At 45.2% G+C, this 17,227-nt stretch overlaps 1 protein-coding gene across 1 annotated transcript in view; it reads left to right on the top strand.

Annotated features, from left to right (window-relative positions):
- Positions 1–17,227, top strand: part of RXFP1 (relaxin family peptide receptor 1) — a 492,164-nt gene that overhangs the window by 241,445 nt on the left and 233,492 nt on the right. Inside the window, exon 2 of the mRNA XM_075347535.1 lies at positions 17,072–17,215. Within this exon, the coding sequence (XP_075203650.1) occupies positions 17,072–17,215 (144 nt within the window). The remainder of the gene's footprint in view (positions 1–17,071; positions 17,216–17,227) is intronic.

Below are 17,227 nucleotides of genomic sequence, written 5' to 3'. Positions count from 1 at the left end.
CACAGCGTTCTCGGGGCTTCACACAGGCACAAGTGAAATCGCTATGCACCCATACCTGATAACCACTTAAATGGCGCTGTCAAAAATGTGACAGCGTCATTTTAATGGCGATTGCAGTAATCGCATACTCACTGACCTCCACTGGAAGTCACATGATGTGATCATGTGGATACAATGGTGTCATGGTAGCATAGGGTCATGTGATGACTCCTGTAGCTTACATGACTCAGGTGTTGTAACAAGCAGCCAAATACTGCAGGTTACCAGAGATGATCATATCTCCCAATCTGAGCAGTGCTGCTCTGATCGGGAGAAAAGAATAAGCGATCAGATTGCTGATCCTTATAGCACCCTAGGAGGACTAGTAAAATAAAAAAAGTAAAAAGTTTTAAAAAATAAATCTATAAGTTAAAATTACCCCCCCATTCGACCCATTGAAAATCAAAGGGTTAAAAAATATTTTTTAAAAAATGCACGCGTTCAGAAATGCTCAATCTATCAAAACATTAAATCAATTCATCTGATTGGTAAAGGGCATAGCAGCAAAAAAATTCCAAACGCCAAAATTATGATTTTTGGTTGCCGCAAATTTTCTGCAAAATGCAATAACAGGTGATCAAAACATAGCATCTGCACAAAAATAATAACATTAAAAACGTCAGCTCTAGACACAAAAAATATGCCTTTACTGAGCCATAGATCCTAAAAAATGAGAACGCTACGGATCGCAGAAAATTATGCAAAGTGTGGGGTTTTTTTTTTACAAACTTCTGATTTTTTTTAACCCCTTAGATAAAAGTAAACATATACATTTTTGGTGTCAACAAACTCATACCAACCTGAGGCATCACACCAACACATTAGTTTTATCATATAGTGAACACAGTGAATAAAATATCGAAACAAAATTGTGCAATCGCACATTTTTTGCAATTTTTCCGCATTTGGAATTTTCTTGCCATTTTCTAGTACACTATATGGTAGGACTCATGATTTCATTTAAAAGTACAACTCGTTCTGCAAAAATCAAGCCCTCAAATGGCAAGATTGACTGAAAAATAGAAAAGTTACGGTTCTCGGAAGAAGGGGAGCAAAAAAACCTGAAAACGGAAAATCGGCTGGGGGTGAAGGGGTTAATATAATGTATGGAGACAAATATGAATATGGGCAAATTGCTATAATAATTGCCTAGGAAAAAGAAAAAAGACAAATGACCAAACAGCCCAAATACTGCAAAACATTAAAGTTTATTGGCAAATCTAGATGATAAATAAAAAGAATTTGATGAAAGTGAATTTTTGTTTAAGAGATTTTCATTAATTATTTCTTAGAAAACTCTTCCAGGACTGTGAGATTCCTTGGTCATCTTGCATACACTGATCCTCTTGTCCTCTAACATACACTGCGAGCAGTTGTGCCTAGTCAACATAGAACTGCCCTACACTGTGTGAATGGTACAGTGACAAGCCCCTACTACTTAAACTACAAAACAGACCTAATTTCTTCTTCATGGACTACAATGCTCTAGCTCTTTGAGTTAGTAACATTAGGTAATGGCTGCTGGAGACTAGGGTACCTCAAATGGAGTGGCCTGCAATTTCTCCAGACCTGAATCCTATAGAAAATGTAAGGGTTCAGCTGAGTTACCCTATGAAGGCTCGGAATTCTGTAACCCAGAACCTCAATGACCTGAGGGCTGCCCTTCAAGAAGAGTGGGATGCAATGCCTTAGCAGACAATAACTCATTTGTGAATAGCATGAGACATCATTGTCAAGGTGTAAATGATGCTAAAGGCCACATGACGCGTTATTGAAATATTGAAATTTTAGGAGAGGGGGATACCCACCACTGCTGTTGGCTTTTGTTTCAATAAATTATTTAAGTTGAGAAAATCACCATTAAATGCTTCTACTTAAATGCCCTACTCTCATGATAAAATATTGTATTGTGAACTTTTTTACGTTTAACATAAATTTCACCCAAAAGCCAACTATTTATAACATTTTGTAAGTAGTGTATAGTCAAACTCACTGCACACTCCAGAAGTGAAGCACATAAAAGAATTTTTATTTTGCATAAGAATAATTCCCCAAGATCCATAGAAGGCTAATCAGCACTTTGCGCTGCTAGAAAACTCAATGTTTCGACTCTTCCAACTCTGTCATGTTGTTATAAGTAAAATAAGTAAAATAAATAAGTAAAATAAAGATAGTAAATGATCCAGTGTGGACATCATCCATATAAATATACACAGATAAAAATATAAATTACTTCTGCAAAGTCAAAACTTTACATACACTAAGGCGGGCTTTGCACGCTGCGACATCGGTAACAATGTGTTACCGATGCTGCAGCGATAGTCCCGCCCCGTCGCACGTGCAATATCTAGTGAAAGCTGCCGTAGCGATTATTATCGCTACGGCAGTTTCACACGCACATACCTGCCGTGCGACGTCCCTCTGGCCGGCGACCCGCCTCCTTCCTAAGGGGGCGGGTCGTGCGGCGTCACAGCGACGTCACACAGCAGGCGGCCAATAGAAGTGGAGGGGCGGAGATGAGCAGGATGTAAACATTCCGCCCACCTCCGTCCTTCTCATTGCAGCCGGCGGCAGGTAAGGTGATGTTCCTCGCTCCTGCGGCTTCATACACAGCGATGTGTGCTGCCGCAGGAGCGAGGAACAACATCGCACCTGTCGCTGCACCGGCATTATGGAAATGTCGGAGGCTGCAGCGATGATACGATAACGACGCTTTTGCGCTCGTTCATCGTATCATCTAGGATTTACACACTACGACATCGCAAGTGACGCCGGATGTGCGTCACTTTCGATTTGACCCCACCGACATCGCACCTGCGATGTCGTAGTGTGCAAAGCCACCCCTTTAAACAATATGGGACAGCCCATATGATGATGTCATGTCTTTGGAAGCTTCTGATAGGTTTATTAGCAACATCTGAGTTAATTCGAGACACACCTGTGGATGTTTTTTAATGCACATCTGAAAAACACTGCTTCTTTGTGTAGCATCATGGGAAAGTAAAACAAAATCAGCCAAGATCTCAGGAACAGAATTGTGACTTGCACAAGTCTTGTTTATTCTTGGGTGCAATTTTCAGATACCTGAACTTGCCTCATTCAGCTTTACAAACAATTATACGCAACTACAAACAAGATGGGCATGATGACGAGAACCTGGGTAAAATAAGACACAAAACCACTAGGTGTTGCCAAGCACACTAGTGGAGTAGATCTGTCGGGTTTATACACTAGGTGTTGCTAGACACACCTAGTGAGGGGCAGTCAAACAAGCCAGGGGTCAAAAGCCAGGAGATAACATAAATGACAAAAGGAGCGAGCAGAGCCTGAGTTAGAGGATGAGCCAGCCAGGGTGGTTAAACAGAGAGGTCACATGAGTACAAGGGAGTGAGCATAGCCAGAGTCAGAGGACGAGCAGGGGTCGGTAAACGGAGTGCTCACGTAAGTACAAGGGAGCGAGCATAACCAAAGTTATGGGATGAGCCAAGGTCAGGGAGTCAGGGAATCAAGTCAGTAGGAAAGGAGACGGGAGGGGAACAGCGGAACAAGGTAGCGGGGCAAGATCAGGTCAGACACTTACGGGAACATTGGCGGTGTTCCGGGTGAAACAGCTCCCAGATAAAGCAGAGCAATCACCTGGCACAAGGCTCCAAAGAACCGACCCCTCCCACACCACACAGGACTCAACTGGGAACCAGGGAAAAATATGAGACCCAGTATAGGTTCTGCAGGAGAGCATAGCACCACTGAGCAGAATCATGACAATGAGAATGTCAAGCCATCATACCACTCAGGAAGGAAATGTGTTCTGTGTACCAGAGGTAAACGTGCTTTGGTCAGACATGTGCATATCAACCCAAGAACAAAAGCAAAAGTCCTTCTGAAGATGCTGGTAGAAGCTGGTAAGATTGTGTCATTATCCACAGTGAAACGAGTACTGTATCAACATGAGCTGAAAAGCCACTCTACCAGGAGGAAGCCATTACTTCAAAAGAAACATAAGAAAGACAGATTAATGTTTGCAAGGCACACAGGAACAAAGACCTTCATTTTTGGAGACATGTCTTGTTGTCTGACAAAACTAAAATTGAACTGTTTGGCTATAATGACCATCATTATATTTGGAGGAAAAAGGGACAAGCTTTGAAGCCTAAGAACACAATCCTAATAATTAAACACAGAGGTGGCAGCATCATGTTGTGGGGTTGTTTTTCTGCAGGAAGGACTGGTGTACTTCACAAAATAGATGGCATCTTGAGGAAAGAAGATTATGTGGCAATACTGAAGTAACATCACAAGTCATCAGCCAGGAACTTAAAGCTTGGGCTGAAAGGGGACTTCCAAATGAACAATGACCAGGGGCGTAACGACCGCGGTCGCAGAGGTCGCCACTGCGACCGGGCCCGCGGGGTTAAAGGGGCCCGGCAGCCGCTCTGCAGAGCCGGCTGCCGGGCCCCTATGTGTAGTGCCGCTGTGTAGTGGCCGACTGCGCGACTGTTAGGGGGCCGGCCTGTGAGTCAGGGGAGCCCGGTGTCAGCAGGGGGCATAGGAGCCCCTGACCTGGAGAGGCCACCAGGCGTTCCTGACCTGCAGCAGAGCAGGACTGCTCCTGCACGGCAGACGGAATCCATCCTGCAGGACCTGCGATGATGTCATGCCCATGTAACTGTGGGAGGAGACACAGGATTGCCGGGGAGAAAGCAGGAGACGATACTTTGGACACATGACTGGTAATGAGAAAAGAGGAAACATGAGGGGGAGGGGGGCTGGTTGCATGACACCTGGAGGCCTGGGGGGCTGGCTGCATGACACCTGGAGGCCTGGGGGGCTGGTTGCATGACACATGGAGGCCTGGGGGGCTGGCTGCATGACACCTGGTGGGGCTGGCTGCATGACACATAGAGGCCTGGGGGTCTGGCTGCATGACACCTGGTGGGGCTGGCTGCATGACACATAGAGGCCCTGGGGGGGCTGGCTGCATGACACCTGGTGGGGTTGGCTGCATGACACATAGAGGCCCTGGGGGGGCTGGCTGCATGACACATGGAGGCCTGGGGGGCTGGCTGCATGACACCTGGTGGGGCTGGCTGCATGACACATAGAGGCCTGTGGGGCTGGCTGCATGACACATGGAGGCCTGGGGGGGCTGGTTGCATGACACATGGAGGCCTGGGGGGCTGGCTGCATGACACCTGGTGGGGCTGGCTGCATGACACCTGGTGGGGCTGGCTGCATGACACATAGAGGCCTGGGGGTCTGGCTGCATGACACCTGGTGGGGCTGGCTGCATGACACATGGAGGCCTGGGGGGGCTGGCTGCATGACACATGGAGGCCTGGGGGGGCTGGCTGCATGACACATGGAGGCCTGGGGGGCTGGCTGCATGACACCTGGTGGGGCTGGCTGCATGACACATAGAGGCCTGGGGGTCTGGCTGCATGACACCTGGTGGGGCTGGCTGCATGACACATAGAGGCCCTGGGGGGGCTGGCTGCATGACACATGGAGGCCTGGGGGGCTGGTTGCATGACACATGGAGGCCTGGGGGGCTGGCTGCATGACACCTGGTGGGGCTGGCTGCATGACACATAGAGGCCCTGGGGGGGCTGGCTGCATTACACATGGAGGCCTGGGGGGCTGGTTGCATGACACATGGAGGCCTGGGGGGCTGGCTGCATGACACCTGGTGGGGCTGGCTGCATGACACATAGAGGCCTGGGGGTCTGGCTGCATGACACCTGGTGGGGCTGGCTGCATGACACATGGAGGCCTGGGGGGGCTGGCTGCATGACACATGGAGGCCTGGGGGGGCTGGCTGCATGACACATGGAGGCCTGGGGGGCTGGCTGCATGACACCTGGTGGGGCTGGCTGCATGACACATAGAGGCCTGTGGGGCTGGCTGCATGACACATGGAGGCCTGGGGGGGCTGGTTGCATGACACATGGAGGCCTGGGGGGCTGGCTGCATGACACCTGGTGGGGCTGGCTGCATGACACATAGAGGCCTGGGGGTCTGGCTGCATGACACCTGGTGGGGCTGGCTGCATGACACATAGAGGCCCTGGGGGGGCTGGCTGCATGACACCTGGTGGGGCTGGCTGCATGACACATAGAGGCCCTGGGGGGGCTGGCTGCATGACACATGGAGGCCTGGGGGGCTGGTTGCATGACACATGGAGGCCTGGGGGGCTGGCTGCATGACACCTGGTGGTGCTGGCTGCATGACACATAGAGGCCCTGGGGGGGCTGGCTGCATTACACATGGAGGCCTGGGGGCTGGTTGCATGACACATGGAGGCCTGGGGGGCTGGCTGCATGACACCTGGTGGGGCTGGCTGCATGACACATAGAGGCCTGGGGGTCTGGCTGCATGACACCTGGTGGGGCTGGCTGCATGACACATAGAGGCCCTGGGGGGGCTGGCTGCATGACACCTGGTGGGGCTGGCTGCATGACACATAGAGGCCCTGGGGGGGCTGGCTGCATGACACATGGAGGCCTGGGGGCTGGCTGCATGACACCTGGTGGGGCTGGCTGCATGACACATGGAGGCCTGTGGGGCTGGCTGCATGACACATGGAGGCCTGGGGGGCTGGCTGCATGACACATGGAGGCCTGTGGGGCTGGCTGCATGACACCTGGTGGGGCTGGGGGGCTGGGCTAGCAGCATGACACGTAGAGGCCCCGGGGCAAGCTGGCTGCATGACACGTGGAGGCCTGGGGGGCTGGCTGCATGATACATGGAGGCCTGGGGGTGCTGGCTGCATGATACATGGAGGTCTATGGGACTGCATAATAAACATGAAGGACACCTTATACATGGACTATAGGGGTGCATTATACATGGAGGAGTATGGGGCTGCATAATACAATATGATTCATGGGGCTGCATTATAATACATATAGGACTATGGGGGCTACATTATAATATATGGAGGACTATGGAGGCTAGTTTATACATGGTCTGTGGGGGTGCATTATAAAACAGGGAGGACTATGTTGTGCAGTATAAAATATGGAGAACTATGGAAAATGTATTATAATACATGGAGGACTATGGAAGTGCATTCTAATATATGAACGGTTATGTGGGACCCATTATACTATATGGAAGGCTATGTGGGGGCCATTATAGTATTTGGAGAACTATGTACGAGGGGGGACAAAGATACAAGTATGGGATGGGGATGTTTTGTGCTGAGGTGTGAAGGCTCTTTCCCTCAGCACCCAGCTTTCCCATGCTCTGCTATACATCTCTCAGCACCCAGCTTTCCCATGCTCTGATATGGGAAAGCTGGGTGCTGAGGGAAAGATGTGTGACAGAGCATGGGAAAGCTGGGTGCTGAGGATAAGATGGATATCAGATCATGGGAAAGCAGAGTGCTGTGGGTAAAAGCCAAGTGTCAGCATCATTATCCCGTACCCTAAGTGTCGGTGTACATGGAGGGGGGCCCTGGTCCAAATTTTGCACCAGGGCCCATCAAACTCTAGTTACGCCACTGACAATGACCCAAAGCATACTGCCAAACTGGTTAGAAGGTTGGCTTTAGGATAACAAAGTCAATGTTTTGGAGTGGCCATCACAAAACCCGGATCTCAATCCTATTGAAAATTTATGGGCAAAGCTGAAAAGGCAGGTTCGAGCAAGGTGACCTACAAACATGGCTCAGTTACACCAGTTCTGTCAGGAGGAATGGGCCCAAATTCCTGCCAACTATTGTGGAAGCTTGTGGAAGGATATCCAAAATGTTTGACCCAAGTCATACAGTTTATGGGCAATTGTACCAAATACTAATGAAGTGTATATGAACGTTTGACTTTTAGATATACCGTATTTTTCGCTTTATAAGACGCACCGGATTATAAGACGCACCCCAAATTTAGACATAAAAAAAGGTAAAAAAAAAGAAAAATGGGGTCCATCTTATACTCCGGTGTTCTCTTACCTTAGGGTGGCAGTAGTGGTGGTGAAGCGGGGTCACAGGAGGCACAGGTTGTGCTGGCAGGCGCGGCGTGTCACTGGCAGGGGGTCCGTGGTGGCAGGAGCCGAGGGGTCCGTGGTGGCAGCAGCAGCGGCGGTGGTAGAGTCGTGCGTGCAGTGAGTGTCCCAGAGTCCGTGGTCCCGGTTCAAATGATGGCTCAGAGGTAGCAGCGGCGGTGACAGCTCAGTGGTGGCAGCGGCGGTGACGGCTCAGTGGTGGCAGCGGCGGTGACGGCTCAGTGGTGGCAGCGGCGGTGACGGCTCAGTGGTGGCAGCGGCGGTGACTGCTCAGTGGTGGCAGCGGTGGTGACAGCTCAGTGGTGGCAGCGGTGGTGACTGCTCAGTGGTGGCAGCGGCGGTGACTGCTCAGTGGTGGGAGCGGCGGTGACGGCTCAGTGGTGGTAGCGGCGGTGACGGCTCAGTGGTGGCAGCGGCGACTGCTCAGTGGTGGAGCAGACCGATGCCGTGTTTTCCCAGTGTGTCCACGGTCCCGATTCAAGTGATCGCGCCCGGAGCGACGCATGCGCACATGGAGGTCTCATCCAAGGGCTCAATCTGCGCACGTGCTGACTCCCGGAGCAGCGCGTGCGCAGATGGAGCTCTCATCCAAGAGCTCAATCTGCGCACGCGCCCACTCCCGCTCCCGGCGCCATCATTTGAAAGTGGGACCGCGGACAAACTGGGTAACTTGCTGCACAGCCGCCCGCCCCGCACGCACAGAGTGGCAGCCAGCAGGCTGCCCGCCCACCCTGCATGCAAGCGGCCGGGTACCTATGCTTGCGTGTGGGCGGCAGCCAGGTGCCTGTGTGAGGGCGGCAGCAGTCTGCCGCCCACACAGCGCCCGGCCGCCGGCCGCACACAGCCACGGGTACCCGGCCGCACACAGCGCCCGGCCACACACAGCACCCGGCCGCCGGCCGCACACAGCCACGGGTACCCGGCTGCCACTGCATGCAAGCACAGGTACCCGGCCGCTTGCATGCAGCCACAGGCACCCGACCGCCCAATCGCCGCACAGACAGGACCCCCAGGTACCACTATATTCGGATTATAAGACGCACCCCCCATTTTCCTCCCAAATTTTTGGGAGGAAAAGTGCATCTTATAAAGCGAAAAATACGGTAATCTATCCATTTTGAATTTGTCAGAAGTAGTCTAAAGTACACCCATCTCTGAAAAAAGCAAATCAAAGCATTCATTAACTATCAGGCGAACAAAGAGTTAATGCTTCCGAGAATGTATTATGCAAATACCAGGACAAAAAGTGCAAAGTGCTTTACATAATATAGATTAACAATTATAAAATCACATAAAGCGCAGGCAGAGGAGAACAGAGACACCAGGTGACAAGATATATAAGTAAATTCAAACCAACACCACCCCCACCCCAGCCAAGATGTAATGTTTAGAACAGAACAATTGCACTGAGGCATTCATGCAAATGAGAAATCAGCAGGGGGTAATAAGAATTAGTGACAGGGCAAGAAACCCAGATAAAGATCAGAAAACCCTAAGTAAAAATAATAATACTATTATGGCAAAACAGTGGCCTATGCAAATTGCAGTGGGGCGATAGAAATTACACAGCACAAGGTTTAGGGGATGAGATTCCATAAAATACAAAAATGGGCATGAATCTTGACGCGTTTCTGACTTTACATACTAAAAACAAGAGAGTCCTTAATCATACTTATGATTAAAGACTCTTGTTTTTAATATGTAATATTCTACTATTTTTTAATTAAAATGAAACAACAGGTATACAATTGAATTGTAGGCTTTCAGAACTAAAGTGATTGAAGACAATTTCCTGTGAAATGTTTAAGAATTGCAAACAATTTTCTACAAAGCCTCCTCTTTTCAGGGGCTCAAAAGCAGTTGGGAAAATTTACTTTACTATAAATATAATGTTCATTTTTAATACTTTGTAGAGAAGTCTTTGCAGGCAACAAATGCTGGGTTTCCTCCTTTGTGATGCTTTACCGGCCTTTACTGCAGCTGACTTCAGTCGTTGCTTGCTTTTGGGTCTTACTGCTATAAGTTTTGTCTTAAGCATGTGACATGCATGCTCGATAGAGGTTGAGATATAGTAACTGACTCAGCCACTGCAGAATTTTGCATTTCTTTGCCTTAACAACCTCTTTGGTTGCTTTTGCAGTATGTTTTGGGTCATTGTCCATCTGTACTGTGAAGCAGAAAGTATAGCTTTGTACACTTCAGAATTTATCTGGATGCTTCTGTCTCTAGTCACATCATCAATAAACATTAGTGACCAGGGCCGTTAGAAGCAATGCATGATCAGCCATCACCCTGCCTCCACCATGTGTTACATAAGATGTGGTGTGCTTTGGGTCATAAGCTGTTCCAAGCCTTCTCCATACTTTCTTCTTCCCAATATTGTGGTACAGGTTGATCTTCTTCTATCTGTCCAAAAATGGTCTTCCAGAACTGGGCAGGCTTCTTTAGATCTTTTTGACTTCCTAAGCTCACCAGTATGCTCTTTTTTTTGCAGAATGTACCAAACTGTTGATTTGCCCACTACTAACATTACTTCTATCTCTCTGATGGATTTCTTCTTTTTTTCATCCTAATATTTGTTGGTTTCTGTTCCATTGAGAGCTCATTTGACTGCGTGTTGTGGGTTAACAACAGCAGCTTGTTCTTGCAAATGCCACACCTGGAATCAGCTCCAGACCTTTTACCTGCTTAATTGATGATGGATTAAACCAATTGAAGAGCTTTTAAGATAATTCTGAAATTTCCTTTTTTTTCCTTGAAAAAGATGCCCCTACATATTGAGGAGATTTAATTATTAAACTGTTACTCTAATTAGGATGTGAATACTTTAAGCCCATATTGATCATATGAGGTAAGGTAGGTCTGGTGGACTGGCCAAATGGGTGTCATAGAAGTGTTGTATGGGGAGAATTGTATAACACATGATGGATGCCAGGGGCATGTTGCGCTGGTGGACGGAAGTGACATGAGTAGGCTGGAAGGCCATTATAGTAGTTGCCATCTTACCAGCTGGTGGGGGTGTCCCGGTTATAATGCTAGATGTGTGGTAACGTGGGACTGAGTGTGTTATTTGAAGTAATCTCATCAAAATCATACCATGGCATGTAAGTGATGGTATTTTTGTGCATAGAGCACCTACTCAATATTGAATAAATCAATGTTTTGAAAATTTTGTGTCCATTTTTTCATCATGTGCATTTCATTAACATGTCTTTCCATACTGTGATCTCCATTATCCCCTGACTTTTTCTTCTTGATATTGCAATTTTACTGTTGAGCAATGTAGTTACCTTTTTATATTTACTGTATTTTTACTAAGCAATGAAAGTCTATTTTTTTAATATAACATGTCTGTCTGACAAGCCAGTAAGTTTGGCTAATAGAAAAGTTTTATTGAAGAGATTAAATTTTATAAGGTGCAATTTTCATCTACTTACTGAAAAAATGCAATTTAATAGTAATATCAACTTAAAAGATTCCAGCAAATTATTTCTCTAGTGACTCATTTCTTTAATTTTTTTTTCATAACCAATCATACTTAAAAAGATGATGTTTTTACATCACAATCGTCACAGCTCTTGAAATATTGTGGAAGAAAATCTAAATATGAACAGAGATCGAATATGACCTTGTACAATAAACTTTAAAAGATTTGTAGACATTTCTAAAAATACAGTAAATTGTCATTTAAGGGATGGGCAACGTCAAGAAATTTAGAATTACAACATTTTTATTCGTTATTTTAACAAAATATATATCTCATATTTTACAAACGATAAAAGTAGACATTGGAGCAAGTCACAAAGCTTAGTCTTAATATTTTAACAGAATGTGCTTCAACATTTAATGATAAAAGAGACAAAGAGGGTTATAGTTTATTGACCATTTTTCTTTTATTCCTGCCGATATTATTATTAATGATCACTTCCCAGACTGAAACACATGTATACAGTGAACAATTATTTCATTTTACTGAACAGTTTGATATCCCTTCATGGAGGTTACCCATGTTCATATGTCATTTGATTGAAAATGGACATAATATAGAGTGGGGATCTTTCTTTGAGCATATTCCTCAATAAATCTGAGTGACTCTCACATCGAGTAGTCATGAGCAAGCACTGAAATGCTCGAGTGGTCGAATCGAGCAGGTCGGATGCTCGAACGGACTTGATTGAAGTAGCGAGTATAATGGAAGTCAATGGGAAACTCGAGAATTTTTCCAAAAATTCCCTAACAAGAGAACTGGGGGGGGCAGTAAAATCACTGAAATTGATGGAAACATTATTTATTAAATTAAACAAGGCTAAAAACACCTTTTGGTGCCACATAAGAGGTACTAAAGGTTGCAAGTGTACAAATCCTGCTCCAGTTTAAGCTCTCTCTCCTATATCAACTCTCCCTGAACTGCTTATAGAGGACAGTGTGCGAAGCATTGCATCACAGGGCCTTGTATAACACCGGATGATGCAACACGGCCGGCCAATCACAGTAATGCTAATATGGCTATGGCATTACCATGAATGGCAGGCAATTCCCACATGTTTATATGCTGTCCAACAGCTGCAAAACATATGAGACGGTGAGTTGAGTAAGGCGCTCAAGAACCCACGATAATCGATAGAGTAGTGAGCGTACCCAAGCACCCCAATGCTTAATCGAGAATCGAGCAGTGCCACACACGCTCACTCATCAAGAATATTTCTTAATCTGGAAGATGCTGCCCAGCCATAAATGGTATGATTGCCCCTGTGAATGGGGTATATATAATACTTTTGGACAAGATTCACCTATTCAAGTTTATAGGTGCACAAAAAAATTAAAATTAATTCTTATACAGATCAACTATATAATATTCGATTTTGTTGGACACATTGATATGATTTTGTATTGTACATCTTATGGATACACTGAAATTCTTTAACCTAGATAATTGTATTTGGGCTTTCAAAACTTACAAACTGCTAATGTATACAAAATGATGTCATATTAATGCCATACAATTTGAATATGGATGACAATACAGTTGAAATATTCATTTGTTTTTTGTGGATGAAAAGCTGATGATTTTCTATATCATAGTATAAACATAGCCTTTCATTCACATCTGATCACTGTGGGTTCCAGGAGTCAGAACTGTAGCCCTCAGTTGAGCTCTTACTAGACACGAGTTTGTTTCATGACACAACCCCAATCTTATATAGCGATATAAAGAGCAGTAACTTACTATAGATACAGTAGGTAGAATCTAAGTGAGGAAACTCTGATTGGTAATAAAGGTTACAGATAATTAACTCCCTATTTACAGTATATTGTGTATTTAAATAAAAAAAAATATATATATATATATATATATATATATATATATATATATATATATATTGAGACCGTGAAGAAGGCGGCATATTGTCTCCGCCGAAACGCGTAGTTTGTTCAGCGTGATGTCTGCACCTTGCTATTGAACTCTGGATTTTTATTTGCAATAAATTTTGGATTTTAATTACAATACCTGAAGTCTCCATTCCTGCTGGACCTTTCCATGTTGATTTTCTACATTGTTGAATTTGTTTCCAGTCCTGGTCCGTGCAACACAGAGAAAGCAGGTATATATTATCCAGAGTTCGGAGGACAGCTGGTCCACCGTGCATGGTTTTATATATATATATATATATATATATATATATATATATATATATATATATATATATAAATATAACAAGCTGAAGAACGATCCAGCAAGGCAGAATGACTCCAAAAGGCAACAAAAGTTGTTTTTTTTTTCTCTGACTTTATTATCTAAGTATGTTTTGTCTTGGGACCGTGAAGAAGGCGGATGCGTCTGCCGAAACGCGTAGTCCATATTGCATATACCTTGCACTTAACAACTTGTCAAGAGCTCTGGAATTTTTTATTCTTAGATAATAAAGTTAGAGAAAAAAAAAACTTTTGTTGCCCTTTGGAGTCATTCTGCCTTGCTGGATCCTTCTTCAGCTTGTTCTACATACCTTGGAAGTCTCCCACTTTGGGTCCGTGCAATAAGGAGAACAAGGACGCCGGGGCTTGAGCTCAGACAGATGAGCTGGTCTACAACCTTTATTTCAAAATATATATATATATATATATATATATATATATGAGAAAAAAATTCCAGCCACACACTGTGAAAAATTAAAATAAATTTTACCTTATAACATAAATGGGGGTATTTAGAATATTATAATGGCCATTGCAATACCAGCCCAGCGCCCCTTCGCGGCAACCTCCTTTGCTGGGTCCTACACTTCACTGCATCTTCTCTGGGTTTTAAAAACCTATAAGATCAGCTGGTGAACAAAAAGGAGGCTAATGAAGCAGCCAGGAGCTGGGGTGCAAATCCAGCAAACAGTGCACCACTCCCTGTTATATGCATTATACAATAGAAAAAAAAACAGAATGAAACAGGGGTTCCCTTGCTGGTTTCCCACGCTGGTACTAACCTGAATTAAATCCGTACCGGCAGCACCTTTACAATATGAGCAGGTGCGTATCTGGATCCAGAGTTTGGAGGACAGCTGGTCCACCTTGCATGCTGATATATATATATATATATATATATATATATGAGAGATTTGAAAAGCTATTTATACCCTGTGATCTTTTCCAAAATTTTTTACATTACACGTACAAAAAGAGCTTTAACTCAGTGAGATTAAATGCACAGTGTAAAAGAGTAGAGGTTTTCAAATTTTTCCACAGATTCTCAGTGGGATTTAGGTCTGGATTTTGACTGGGCAATTATGCAGTCTCTAGTCTTTTACAGCCTCTAACAGGTCTCCCTACAGGATTGCCCTGTATTTAGCTCCATCCATCTTCCCATCAACTCTGCCCACTTTACCTGCCCCTGCGGAAGAAAAACATCCCCACAGCATGATGCTGCCACCACCATGTTTGATGGTGGGGCTGGTGTTTTAAGAGTGTTAATTTTTTTACACAAAGCGTTTTGCAGTTAGCCAAAAAAGTTCTACTCATCTGCTTTGAGCCCTTTTTTCCACATCCTAGCTGTGCCCCCTGTATAGGTTTTTGTCAGAGTCTGACATTCCCCATGATGCTGCTTTTGAGTTGCACAGACAGGCTTGGGCTTCAACCAGCTCTTGTAAGTAATCGGGCCTGCAGGAGTTAATCTCTGCTAGCCTGTGGATTACTGCTTGAGTCACATGTTGCAGGAGACCTATCACAGTCGCCCCCACCCTTTTTAAGATGGTGGAGCCTGGTGTCCCACTCCGATGATAGTTTTATGCGATCCTGGTCCTTGTGCTTTGTTATCATGTTGCTGGTGAACTTCTCTGTGCTTTTTGGTATCTTTTGAAAATACTCTTGGTGTCTTATTATTTCCTCCCTTCCCTTAGTTTACTCCTGATAACGTACTGTCTATACCTCTGTGTGATTGCTGTGAGGTTGAGATTGTTTCCCCCCTATCTGTTTATTTGTGTGAGAATTAACCTCTCCTGTCCTGGCCCTCTCCTGGGTGGAGGAAGGAGTGTCACTGGAACAGGGTTGTTCAGGAGCTGGGGCAAGGAAGGTGACCCAAACAACATCATTTTCAGATGTACCTTTGAGACCAGGGTCAGCTAGGGTTCCCCAAGTCTGAAGGCCAGTTTAGGCTCCCCTGTTCCAAGTTATCCTATCACACTCCAAGACAGTCATGTTGAAAAATTATCTCACCTAAGCTGTGGATTTCTGCAGCTCCTCCAGAGTGACTTAGCTGCTTCTCTATTTAGTGCTCTGCTTGGTTGGGATGTCAGTTTAGGTGAACGGCTATGTAGGTATGTAATTGTGTCATGTTCCTTCCATTTTTAGATAATTGATTGAACTGTGCTCCGTCATATGTTCAGAACTTGAGCTATTTTTTTATAACCTAACCCTGCTTTACTCTTTTCCGCAACTTGATTTCTTGAGATGTCTGATATGTTCCTTAGTTTTCATTATGCTGTCAAATTAATAATGTTGTCAAACAAACCTCTGAGGCCTTCACATAACAGCTGTACTTATACTAAAAATAACACACAGGTGGACTTAGTTTACTAATTATGTGACTTCTTGAAGCAATTGGTTGCTCGGGATATTAGCTAGGGGTATCAAATTATAAAAATGAACATCACAATTTTCAGATTCATATTTTTAAAATATTTAGAAAACCATGTACGATTTACTTTACAATTAACAAATACTTGCTACTAAGGGGTACTTTGCACACTACGACATCGCAAGTGCGATGTCGGTGGGGTCAAATCGAAAATGACGCACATCCGGCGTCGCTGTCGACATCAGAGTATGTGAATCCTTTTTACTACGATTAACGAGCGCAAAAGCGTCGAAATCGTATGATTGGTGTAGTGTCGGTCATTTCCATAATTTTGGAAGGACCGATGTTATGATGTTGTTCCTCATTCCTGCGGCAGCACACATCGCTGTGTGTGAAGCCGCAGGAGTGAGGAACATCACCTTATCTGCATCCCGGCTGCAATGAGGAAGGAAGGAGGTGGGCGGGATGTTTACGTCCCGCTCATCTCCGCCCCACTGCTTCTATTGGCCGCCTGCCGTGTGACATCGCTGTGACGCCGCACGACCCACCCCCTTAGGAAGGAGGCGGTTCGCTGGCCAGAGCGACGTCACATGGCAGGTAAGTGCATGTGAAGCTAACGTAGCGATAATGTTCGCTACGGCAGCTATCACAAGATATTTCAGCTGCGACGGGGGCGGGGACTATCGCGCTCGGCATCGCTACCATTGGCTTGCGATGTCATAGTGTGCAAAGTACCCCTTAGTGTCGAAATATTGCATAAAATCTAAGTAAAATAGTTAAGTTTGAAAGTAAGATGAAAAAATGTGGAAAAGTTTATGGGATATGAATACTTTTTCAAGACACCGTATATAAAAATATATATGAACATAGTCCCTTGCAAAGTAATTTTTAGTGTATATGTTGTGTAGATTTTAATTCTCTTTTTGAAAACACATGAGTATAAGTACTTTTGTCTTTTATTTTACTTAGCTGTTTATTCGGAAAGTGAGCAGTCAGAAAGCACTTGTCCTCTTGGATTCTTCCCTTGTGGTAATATCACAAAGTGCCTTCCCCAATTTATGCATTGCAATGGAGTGGATGAGTGCGGAAACCAAGCAGATGAAGATAATTGTGGTAGGCCAGAGT

This window comes from Anomaloglossus baeobatrachus, chromosome 1 (assembly GCF_048569485.1).
Source record: "Anomaloglossus baeobatrachus isolate aAnoBae1 chromosome 1, aAnoBae1.hap1, whole genome shotgun sequence".
NCBI lineage: Eukaryota > Metazoa > Chordata > Amphibia > Anura > Aromobatidae > Anomaloglossus > Anomaloglossus baeobatrachus.
The sequence above is the reverse complement of the archived record's forward strand: the minus strand, read 5'-3'. Positions and strand labels throughout refer to the sequence as shown.